The 12,820-nt window shown below is 40.3% G+C and overlaps 1 protein-coding gene across 1 annotated transcript; it reads left to right on the forward strand.

Moving 5' to 3' along the window:
• The first annotated feature begins 38 nt into the window (after positions 1 to 38).
• LOC109800386 (uncharacterized) lies at positions 39 to 9,335 on the forward strand. The gene is made up of 2 exons (XM_083066389.1): positions 39 to 340; positions 1,802 to 9,335. The coding sequence occupies exon 2, from the start codon at positions 5,267 to 5,269 to the stop codon at positions 7,220 to 7,222; it is 1,956 nt and encodes a 651-aa protein (XP_082922515.1). The 5' UTR covers positions 39 to 340; positions 1,802 to 5,266; the 3' UTR covers positions 7,223 to 9,335.
• The last annotated feature ends 3,485 nt before the right edge of the window (positions 9,336 to 12,820 follow it).

Here is a 12,820-nt window from a genome sequence, read left to right on the forward strand (position 1 = left end):
CTTAATTCGAGGGATGAATGTGTAAAACGTTTGTTTCAAAAGGGGAAATCAATCCTTCGTGGTCAAGGCAGATATAATTTAAACTAAGCAAAACTATGGAAAATAATTCTGATGAAAACAACAAATAAGAGGGAATAAGATAAATAAATGAACGATCAGAGATGATACAAAATCCTAAGTGAAATTTCTTTTGTTGTAGATGGCGAAATTGACACAAACTAGGTTTTGGAGCAGTATAAGAGTGCGACAAACAAGGAGAGTGAGAGGAGCAGAGTAAGTGTGTGGTGGAGAAGGAGAGTGAGAGTGCTCCGAGAGAAAATAAGAAAAAGATATTTTAAAGGTAAGATACTTCGAACATATAAATCATGTGAAACTTATTCTCCAAAATGTAATGAATAATGATGAACTAATATGGAAAATCTAAAACTTTTTTATAAAATAATAAATCTGATAAAAATAACACATCACATCATTTGAATAACTTTAATCAATAAAAAATATTGATATCTTTTAAATAAAACTTGCATGAGTGAAATTACCTACACATGATAGTCTAGAATCTAGATTTATAAATTGTGTATCAGAATCGCACTATTCTCGCCAATCACACCAGCAATTACTCTATGTGTTTTGATCTCTTATAAGTAGGGGTGGGCAAAATAAACTGAACTGAACTTATAAAAACTATACTGAACTTAAAAATAGTTCTTATGAACTGAACTAAACTAAATATTAGTTCAGACTAACTGAACTGAACTATTTTTTTGTGTCATTGAACTGAACTGAACTATACTATAAAAACTTGAACTGAACTGTAGTTTAAACTGCACTGAACTGTTATGATATTTTGAATTGAACAATTTTGACTCATTGATCTATCAAAATAAGACACATTTGCCAATATTACTTTATTTTCCATTTTATTTAAATTTTTCAAAATATATATATATATAATTAAGTCAAACAAACTCATTGAATTTTAAGCCTAAAAATAAGTAGTCCAACATAGCTCAATTGATCCGTTAGATTCGACAAAATTGATATAATTTTTTTTGGATCACTTTTTTTTTTTTTTTTTTTAAGTTTTAGTTATTAGACTATCGAGTTAATCCATTAAGACATAACATGTTAGACACATTTAATTTTTATCCTTTTATAAAAATAGTTCAATTTTTATAATTCAGTTCAGTTTTATAGTTCAATACAGTTAACTATCCAACAGTTCAGTTCAGTTCAGTTTTTTTTTTAAACAGTTCAGTTCAGTTTTTTTACAAACAGTTCAGTTTTTTATAGTACAGTACAGTTCAGTTCACCACCAGTTCAGTTCAGTTCAGTTTTTTTTGCCCGCCCCTACTTATAAGCAAAATTATGGAGTATGTGGCATAATGAAAGTAACTACCCCGGAAATAAATGGTACGTAAGATTTAACCACATTTGCAGGATAAAAAACATGACGAATAAGTAAAAATAAAAACTATTTCGATCTCATAATAATAATTATCATTTTAGGAAATAAAAAAATAAAATAAAATAATAATTTTATAAAATTAATTTTATGATTAATCATCTTTGTTATAAGTAATATAACACACAAAAATTATTTTTTACATTATATTATTAAAAATATAAATAAAAAGAGATAATTAATACTACATTAGAAAACTAATACGATGGTAGTACTTATTTTAGGACTTTTTTCTTTTAATGTGAAACTTATTATAATATTATACGTTCTTATTAGTTATTGTTTATTTTATTAATTATTGTGTTACAGTGATTTAATGTTGTGAATTATTGAAAGGTATACCGTATGGTGGATGACTAGGCCAATGTCCAAACCCGTGAACGTCTAAACCAAAATAACCGAGCCCGCCGACCACTCTGAAAGTGAATAAAACATGTCGGTGTGGTCGGCCGAGTTCAGCGCCTTAGCCAGGATGATTACGGAGAGCTTAATTAACATAATGCATCGGATTAGCTCCCTAATTTTCCGGGGCCCAATCCCTAATCACGACCCAATAAGAACCACTATAAATAGGACCCCAACGAGGTATGTAACAAACTTTTCAACTACCGCATTTATTACGCCGAGCACTTACTTGAGCGTTGGAGTGTCTTTGCAGGCACCTCCCCTCACTTCGGACTGCTCGGAGAGGAACAAGAAGACCGAGACCTAGGATCAGACCCGCTGCAACAAGGATAATTGAAGTGTGTATCCTAACACAGGAACATTTGGCACCCACCGTGGGGCCGAGAAGACATTTTCAACCCCTTAGAAATCTATAACTGAGACCGAGACATGGTAGTAACACGCAAAGGACAATCAACAACAACCCAACCGATCCCTAACCCCGAAAACAATCCCGCCATGAACAACCAAGAGTGTTACCCATATTGAATGCCTCAAACACAACCGGAGCCTGTGATACAAGAGGTCCGGCCGAACGTCGACGGAGCCCAGCCCGACCTCCATGATGACTTGCGCGCATTGCGCGAGGAAATGGCAGCCATCCGAAGACAAAGAGAAGCCGATGCTCGAGAACTGGCCGAGCTGCGTCGGCAAAACGCTGAGCTCCGGAGCCTGAACCAAACTTACATGCCGTCAACTCCCACTCTCCAAGAGGAGTCGGCATACCATGCCCCAACTGACCATGTGACCCGAACACCAGTTACCTCTTTGATAGGAAACAAAGCTGACACCAGTGTTCACTCCCTAAGACACCCTTTCTCACGAATGATAATGGAAGCAACCTTGCTGGATCATTGGAAGAGTCTTCCAATCGAGAAGTATGACGGATCGATCGACCCCGATGAACACCTGAACGTCTTCCTAACATAGGCGACCCTCTCCACCCAAGACGACTCGGCTTTATGCCGAATATTTCCCACGTCCCTGAAAGGAAGGGCCCTGAGTTGGTTCACGAAATTGCCGAGCTCTTCAATCGACTCGTTCAACGAGTTTTCATCTCAATTCACTCTTCAATTCGCGACGAGCAAGCCGTACAGGACGACCTCGTTAGCCTTAGCAGGGTCCGTCAAGAAAAGAAGGAAAGCCTGAGAAGCTTCATGGACCGATTCAACAAGATTGCCATGGAGATCGGCGATCTTAACCCCGCCGTAGCGTTGGACCGACTGATCACTGCTCTCAGGCGGGGGCCATTGTAAATAGCTTGTGCAAGAAGCCACCCATTGATATGAATGATCTCCGACGCCGAGCTGAAAAGTATATGCAAATGGAAGAGCTGGCGGAGACTAGAAATCAAGCCAGGGCCGAAGAGGGTTACACCCAAAAAGAAGCCGGCCGAGAACCTACAAAAAAGAACAATGTTGAACCCTCTAATGTCCGTCCTCCACGAGGCCCTCGTTACACGGCGTACACTCCTCTCAACGCGAGCAGGGCGAATGTAATGGAACAAGCTCTCGCTTCGAAGATCCTCGCAATGCCGAAGAGGGCGAACACTCCCCCTAGAGCCGACAAAGCCAAGACGTGCCGATTCCACAGAAACAGGGGACACTCGACCGAAGAATGTTCTGCACTTAGAGACAAACTCGAGGACCTTATCAAGCAGGGTCACCTCAGGAACTTTGTCACCCCCCAAGACCACCAGTCGAGGAGAAGAGACCACTCTCGCGAAGCCCATCAACCGAGAGACCAACGTCGTCGATCCCGTTCAGCCAAGAGGCAGGATCATTCGCGACATTCTCAATAAGATAATGACCGACCGAGGAAGATAATAAACACAATAGTCAGGGCTTCGCTGGGGGAGGTTCCATATCTTCTGCACGGAAGAGACACCTCCGAGCAGAACGATCGGTAAATAGTGTGAATCAGCCAAGGACACCGAAGATGCCAGCGATAACCTTTTCTGACCGAGACTTCCGAGGAGTAGATCCTGTTCAGGACGACCCCATGGTGATTTTGGTCGAGATGCAAAATTGCATTGTGAAGAAAACCTTGGTTGACCAGGGAAGCTCAGCCGACATCTTGTACTGGAATACTTTTGTGCAGCTGGGGATCCTGGAGGAGAGCCTAGAACCATACCACGAACCACTGGTAGGCTTCTCAAGCGAAAGAGTGATGACGAGAGGATGCATTGACCTATACACCCGGTTTGGCTTCGATCAACAATCTTCCCGAGAGATCAAAATTCGTTATATTGTGGTACACGCAAACACGTCGTACAACATCCTTCTAGGTCGACCTTCAATCAACGCATTGGGGGCCATTGTTTCGACCCCTCACCTGTGCATGAAATTCCCGTCGAGAGATGGACAGGTGATAACTGTGCATGCCGACCAGAAAATAGCGAGAGAATGCTACCTATCTAGCCTGAAGGTACAACCCATTGCTGACCCCCAGAAGACGACAAGAGGTGTGAACGCAGTCAGACAAGAGGTGACCGAGGGCATCGACCTCGACCCCCGTTTAGGAGAAAAGGAATGAATCGAGCCCGCCGAAGACCTTGTCTCTTTTATGCTTGGCCGAGTACCCGAACAAGTCATGCACTTGGGATCCCAACTAAGTGAGGTCGATTCGAACCGGGTGAAACGAGCGGTCCGAGACAATAGCGACCTATTTGCATGGACGGCGTCGGACATGCCAGGGATAGATCCCAAGTTCTTGTGTCATCGACTGACCGTATGCCGAGATGCCCGACCAGTTGCCCAAAAGAAGAGGAAAATGGGAGACGAGAAGAGAAAGGCCGCGAATGTCGAAGTGCAGAAACTGTTGCAAGCAAAATTTATCAGAGAGGTCACCTACACCACCTGGCTGGCCAATGTGGTGTTAGTTAAAAAAGCGAATGGGAAGTGGCGAATGTGCACCGACTACACCAACCTCAACAAAGCCTGCCCCAAAGACGCTTATCCCCTCCCCTACAAAGACCGACTCGTCGACGGGGCATCCGGAAACTCCGTATTTAGCTTCCTCGATGCATATTCCGGCTACAACCAGATTAAAATGCACCCGGCCGACGAGGAGAAGACGGCGTTTATCACCGAGAACACCAACTATTGTTACAAGGTCACGCCATTTGGACTGAAGAACGCAAGGGCGACCTATCAGAGGTTAATGGACAAAGTGTTCCAGGATCAAATCGGCCGAAACATCGAGATCTGTGTGGATGATATGGTGGTCAAGTCCAACTCCTTGGTCGAGCACATAACAGACCTAGCCGAAATCTTCGGTGAACTTCGCAAGCACAACATGAGACTCAACCCCGAGAAATGTACCTTCGGGGTTAAGGGATGAAAATATCTAGGTTTTATGCTATCAGCGAGGGGCATAGAAGCGAACCGAGACAAATGCCAGGTCGTACTAGACATGCGAAGCCCAAGCAACCTCAAGGAATTGCAACGTCTTTCAGGGAGATTGGTCACCTTATCCCGATTCCTCCCACGTCTGGGCAACAAAATCAGCCCAATAACGAAACTCTTGCGGAAGGCTTCAGCCTTCTCGTGGGATGAACCATGCGAAGAAGCCTTCGCGGTGTTGAAAGCAACCCTGGCGACGCCGCCGATCCTAACGAGACCTGATCCTTCGAGCCCGCTCCTGGTATACTTGGCTGTGTCCGACGAGGCGATCAGTTCGGCCTTGGTGCAAGAAAAGGAAGACACCCAAGCTCCCCTATACTTTGTCAACAGACTCCTGCAGGATTCCGAGACCCGGTACCAGCTGATAGAAAAAGTTTCACTCGGACTAGTCCACACTTCCCGACACCTACGACACTACTTCCAAAGCCACCGAGTAGTTGTACACACCGACTGCCTGATCTCCAAAGTCTTAGGCAAGCCCGAACTCGCCGGGAGAATGATGACCTGGTCAGTCGAGCTCTCACAATTCGACATCACCTTTGAATCGAGAGGGTCGATCAAAGCCCAGTGCCTGGCGGACTTCATAAACGATCTACACCCGCACGACCACTTTGAGGAGCAATGGTGGACCCTCCATGTAGACGGTTCCTCAAACCGCCAGGGGAGCGGGGCAGGAGTAATCTTAGAAGGACCGAAGGGGATAACCTTAGAACAATCCTTGCGCTTCCGGTTCAAAGCTTCGAACAATCAAGCTGAATATGAAGCTTTGCTAGCCGGACTAAGGCTGGCCGAGGACATGGGTGCATCAAAGATCAAGTGCCGAACTGATTCCAAGGTGGTGGCCGAGCAAGTGGGTGGTAACTTCCAAGTAAAAGATCACATCATGATGAAGTACTACCACGCCTATCAAAAGTTGAAGACGAGCTTTCAAGAGGTGTTGGTCGAGCACATCCCTCGCGAGGACAATACCCGAGCCGATCAGTTGGCTAGGTTGGCCGCGACAAAGAAACCAGGCCAGTTAAGAACCATTATTCAGCAAGAGATCGACCAACCTAGCGTCGAGTCAGAAATGGTAGGAAGTGTCGAGGCCGACCACGCCGATCCCAACGATCCCTCAGACTGGCGAGCCGAGATCAAAGCATTCCTGACCAACGGAGTCACACCGGACGGCCTGACTGAGGCTAAACGGTTGAGAACTCAAGCTAGCAGATATGTCATCATCACCGGTCAATTGTACAAACGTGGCTTCTCGACCCCGCTACTCAAGTGCCTAAATCCTGCCGAGGCCGATTACGTAATGAGAGAAGTACACGAAGGCACTTACGAAATGCATTCAGGAGCAAGGACGACCGTTTCCAAACTTTTGCGCGCCAGGTACTACTGGCCGACCATGAACACTGACTGCGGAGCCTTTGTGAAGAAATGCCAACCATGCCAGAAGCACAACAACTTAATTCACCAGCCAGCCGAGCAGCTACACTGCATTCCCCTAGCATGGCCGTTCGCCACATGGGGGGCCGACATACTCGGACCTTTCCCAGTTGCCAAGGGGCAATGCAAGTTCCTCATCGTTGTCGTGGACCTTTTCACTAAATGGATTGAAGCCGAGCCCTTGGCATCCATTTCAACTCATCAAGTCCAAAAATTCATATGGAGGAATATCATCACCCGGTTCGGCATCCTGCATACCCTGGTCACCGATAATGGCCTCCAATTCACCGACCGAAAACTCAACGAGTTCCTAGCCGGCCTAGGAATACAACACAAGGTCACATCGGTCGAGCACCCACAAACGAACGGCCAGGCCGAGTCCGCCAACAAGGTCATTCTGGCAGAGTTGAAGAAGAGGCTAGGAGAAGCAAAGGGAGCATGGGCCGAGCAGTTGCCCGAGGTGCTTTGGGCCTACTGATGCACACCTCAGTCGATCACACAAGAGACCCCCTTTCGACTAGTCTACGGGTCCGACGCGATGATCCCAGTGGAAATCGAGGAACCTTCATTCCGCCGAGCCCACTTCGACGAGTCAAATAATGAAGCCCAGCTCCGGGTAAGCCTGGACACCATGGAAAATATTCGAGACCGGGCACGAGTCGTGGCCGAGGCTACCAAGCAGGGCTACAAGAGAAGATTCGACAGCAAGGTGAAACCTAGAGAATTCCGAGAAGGAGATCTCGTTTGGAGGGCCACAGGTGAAGCAAGAAAAGATCCGAGACAAGGAAAGCTTGCCCCAATTGGGACGGACCCTTCCGAATACGGCACAACCTAAACAACGGAGCATACAAGCTAGAGTACCTATCAGGAGAACCAATTCCGAGAACCTAGAACTCCTCGCATTTAAAAGTGTATTATAGTTGATGTAATAGTGCACTCTTTTCCTTGACCGACTCTTTTTTCCCTAAGGAGGGTTTTGGGTCGGCAAGGTTTTTAACGAGGCACTTTGTTAATAGAAAGACATTTTTGCATATTCTCCTTCCTTATTTAACTATATGTATACGTTAAGGTCGCGATCATGCAGGTCCAAACTCGGATAACGCAGGCCGAAGCCGAGCAACCCTCGGCCGACCTCTCAAACATACACTCGAGCCTAACAGGTTTCCCTCCCGAGTACCCTCCTCAGTTAAGGATGTACCTAGGCCGAGTACTACGCACTTACGCGCCGATGCCGAGCAACCCTCAGCCGACCTCTCAAACGTGCACTCGAGCCTAACAGGTTTCCCTCCCGAGTACCCTCCTCGGCTAAGGATGTACCTAGGCCGAGTACTACGCACTTACGCGCCGACGTCGAGCAACCCTCAACCGACCTCTCAAACACACTCGAGCCTAACAGGTCCCCCCCGAGTACCCTCCTCGGATAAGGATGTACCTTGGCCGAGCATTACGCAATTACGCGCCGATGCCGAGCAACCCTCGGCCGACCTCTCAAACGTATACTCTCGCCTAACAGGTTTCCCTCTCGAGTACCCTCCTTGGCTAAGGATGCACCTAGGCCGAGTACTACGCACGAACGTTCAGTACACTTGCGACACGGGCCTCTCCCCGAGCACTCTCCTCGGCCAAGAACTGTACCGTAAAGTCAAGATAAGTCGACCCACAGTCACAAGGAGGCTTACCAAGTGAAGATCCAAATCCAACAAACTTAATGGGCGTGGTTCCCTAACCTCGCTAAACGCTTATCCCTATGAAATTGTATATATAAGTAAATAAAACAAATTCTATATATATTAGAAAAGTTCATTAATTACATTTCCTAAAACTTTACATAAAATATACATTATATTTATTAAAATATTTTTAATCATATTCATGATAAATAGTATTCTTATTTATTATTATATAATTTTTAGATTAAAAATATTAAATAAAATTAACTTCAATAAAATTTATTTATATTTTAATGAAAAAATTAACTTATAAATAGCCCAAAGAGAGTATCTATTTTCGTAAACTCGGAGAGTCATGTTTATCGTTAGAATGCTTGTATTACATAAATTTTAGAAACTTAATTTAATAGTAGTAATAATAAAGGTATCAGGATAACAATAATCACTCTCATGTTTTACATATGCTACATAGGTTCAGCAAATATAGATAAGTTAATTTTTTAACCATACCGATTAAGATTCGATTATTTTAAACTGTGTGAATGAAAAATATTTTGCTAAAAATATAATACTTATTTTGGTAATCTTAACCTTGAAAGAATTAGTCTCCAACTTTTGTTAAGAGAGTTCTTGATGCAAACTAAAAATATATATATAACTATCAATTAGTATATTGTAAAATCATTGTTTGGCATTAAAAATTATATAATTGTATAAAACAATTATGTGCAAATAATCAATTAGTTTAAATTTACAGAAATTGTGTAGACAATATCTAGTTGAATTTGTCTACTAGAGAGGCCCCACAGTTTTGGGTTGATTGTTGCAATCGTGTTCTATTTTGGTTTTCATTTGGCCACCAAATCACGCCCACTCAAGTTTTTCTACGGTCATATCGTGTCCAGTGGGAAGAGACTTTCTATTCCTACTTGCTCCCACTTGAATCCTTCGATTCTATATCTTTATTTAAAAATATAAAATATAAAAACAAAGTTTCAACCAGCTAGCTTTAGCTTCCTGATATGAATGACTATAGAATAGAATTGAAAAAAAAAAGTAAAAATAGATTTAAAAAAAATATAATAAAAATTCAGTTATTTGATTGAAGTAAAATAGATAAGAAATAAATAAAAGATATTTAAGAAATAAGATATATATAAAAGAGAGGAGAAAAAATAAATAAATGCAAATAAATAAGAGGGTGAGTGGCAGGTTGAGTGGCGTTGAGCATTGGGCGTAGATGAACCTAAGAGCTCTTTGTTTCAATGATGCTAGATGTTGGGCGTGGGTTGCCTTATGAAAACATGTTTTGTTGATAAAATAGTGAACATGTATAGGTTAGTTGAATTTATTACATGTTGTATATGAATATATGTTGTTAGCTCTTTATGTTAATTTTGGGATAATATATATTGATAATTAAATTGTTGATAATTGAATGTTGTTGAATGGAGTTGGTTCTATATGCATTGATATAGGATTGTATATACAAATAATTAACATGTTGAACTGTTAAGGTGATGGTGTTGATAACTCTTGAGGCATTAAGCCATCAGGGTATGTTGCGGTGTTGATTGACTTAGGACTAGAGGAGAAACTGTTTTAGAAAGTTGGATATCCCATTATGAAGATATTATTATGGTGCTCCACGAGTCTAGTTGTTAAAATCCCTTCTTGAGTAGTTAACTTTTAAAATTGATAGTTGAGTCTCCTTTAGGACTTTAGTTGATGTGCTATGTGGGCAAGGTCAAAACATATTGGCTATAAGTGACCACAATATAGAGGCCATATCGAGCTATACTGATTACAAGTGACTAATGTTGATCCATATATGGATAAGGTTGAGACATATGTGTATAAAGTAACCAACTGAGTAAGGTATAAGGTCAGGGGCCAAAATACTTAACGAAGTATTGGAAGGGTGTAGTAGTTAATGGTTAGTCGACGAGCTAATCATATAGAAGGCTTAGTCATGCAAGCTAATGTTATGGTAGACTCACACATAAGTTGTCCTATCTTGACAGGAATATTAGACTTCTTAGTTTAAGTGGAGAAATTTGATAAACTATGTTGTTATGGATTAGTATCCAAATTGGTTGTTGATCTAGCAAATGTAAACGTGTTGGTTCGATAAGATTAAGTCACTTAGATTATTCATCTTTGTTGTTGGAGATTTTAATAGGTGAATGTATGATGATGCTGTAATTGAGGTGATATACATATGATGTTTTGAGTGTGATGTTGTTCATATGCTATGTGGATTGTTGTTGAATGACATTGTTGTGATAAAAGTTGTAATATGTTGTGATATGATTGAGTTTCTTACCTTTTAAGATTGTTGAATGTCATGTTGAGGTGCTAAACTTATGTTGTTATGTTGTAAACCATGATGTTGTGGGTGTATGATTTGCATGTTGGTGTTGGTAGTATAGTCATTTTACCTCTATACTTATATGTTTATTCTCTTATATATTAACTTATCCTTACATGTTTCTTTCTAATTGGATTGCGATAATTATGTTTACATGGGACTAAGGAAGAGATAGACTGCAGGCAAGGTTTGCTTTTGAGGCCATGTTGGTTGATAGCAGAGTTGTGTCTTTTTGAGCTACTCTGGTGTAGTTGGGGTAATTGAGTTGTTTGACTAGCAACTTAAGATTAGTATTTTTAGACATATTCATATATTTGTATAATCATGATATTATGGCTTTTTGACCAAAGTGGAGTTGTTTGGAAAGTTTTTTACGTAAATGGGGTTCTTTTGAAAGTATTTACGTCTTTGGGGCTGTTTATAACGGTGTCGCTATGGGCACGTGGCATTTTTGTGATTCCAGAGAAGCCATGAAAGCCATATTGACGAAGTTGTTGCAGCCCATAGCGACACTAACAGCTTAAATGAAGACGCTATAGCCCATAGCGCCCCATATTTTAAATTAAAAAAAAAAGCAAAAAATATATTAAATAAAGAAATAAATGAAAAAATAAGTTTATAAAATAGTAATTAAAATGTATATGATAATGTAAAATAAAATAATTAAAAAAATAATATAGTTAATAAATTCAATAAAATCAATTTCAACAATTTATTTTAAACAAATAACAAATTGTTGACAAATTTAATTTTCGGATGTTACCTTCAGTAGATGGATACATTGAAATTGGTTCAACCATTGGACTATTAACAAGAACATCCGGCTGCACCTCATCATCAGATGGTTCACAATTATCAATTTCATCTTCATTGGATTCATCAATGCTTTCATATGATGATGAAACATGATAGTCTTCATCTTCTTCGTCATCTTCATCTTCGTCTCTTGTGACCAAAGGCGATCGTGCAATTGACAAATTTTCTAATGAAAAAGTAGAAGATTCTTGCATACCTATTTCAACATATAATTCCATTATTGGCATCACATTCTGGCTCTGAAATGTTTCTATCATGCATTGTACATCATCATCGTCACTCAATTCCAATGAAGAATATATGTTGTTATCACCTTGTGAAACTAAAAATCTGTAACTTACAGATAATATCACTTGATTTGAGTTAAGACTAAATTTGTTGTGAATCCTTCTCTTTAATATATCCAAAGTGATACCTCGTTTAATATACATTCCTTTTCTTGGTCCATCAAATGTTACACCTTCAGCACCTTCATACATCTTTCCAGTGTAAATATAAGCAATCATTTCATCCATAATATCTGCAACAAAAAAAATTAATTAGTGCAAATAACTACAATTTATATCTTAACAAAAACAAAATTATACTCACCGAATTAGAAAGAAACGTAACTGGCTCAGAATTTTAAATCAGACCAAAACGTAACTGATAAATATATGATTTCAACTGCGAAAAAACCGTAGCTAGGAGGGGGTATATATATTGATATTGTCGCTATGGGCCATAGCGACACAGTGTCGCTATAGGCCATAGCGCCACTTTTAAATAATTAAATACTTTTTAATTCGTGGTAAAATAATTTAAAAGACAAAAATATATATAGAAAACAAAAGAAATTAGAGAAAAAATAACTTTTAATTACACATTATTATTTAACTGCTAATATAAAATAAACAAATTTTAAAACAAAATAAGTTAAAAATTTAAAATAAAAAAAAAAACAAATAAATTAGTGGCGCTATGGGCCATAGCGACACAGTGTCGCTATAGGCCATAGCGCCACTTTGAAATAATTAAATACATTTTTTAATTCGTGATAAAATAATTTAAAGGAAAAAAATTTATATAAAAAACAAAAGAAATTAGAGAAAAAATAACTTTATAATTACAAATTAATATTTAACTGCTAATATAAAATAAAAAAATTTTAAAACAAAATAAGTTAATAATTTAAAAAAAAACAAAAAAATTAGTGGCGCTATGGGCCATAGCGACACAG

This window comes from Cajanus cajan, chromosome 11 (genome assembly GCF_000230855.2).
Source record: "Cajanus cajan strain Asha chromosome 11, NIPB_CcT2T_4, whole genome shotgun sequence".
Classification (NCBI taxonomy): domain Eukaryota; kingdom Viridiplantae; phylum Streptophyta; class Magnoliopsida; order Fabales; family Fabaceae; genus Cajanus; species Cajanus cajan.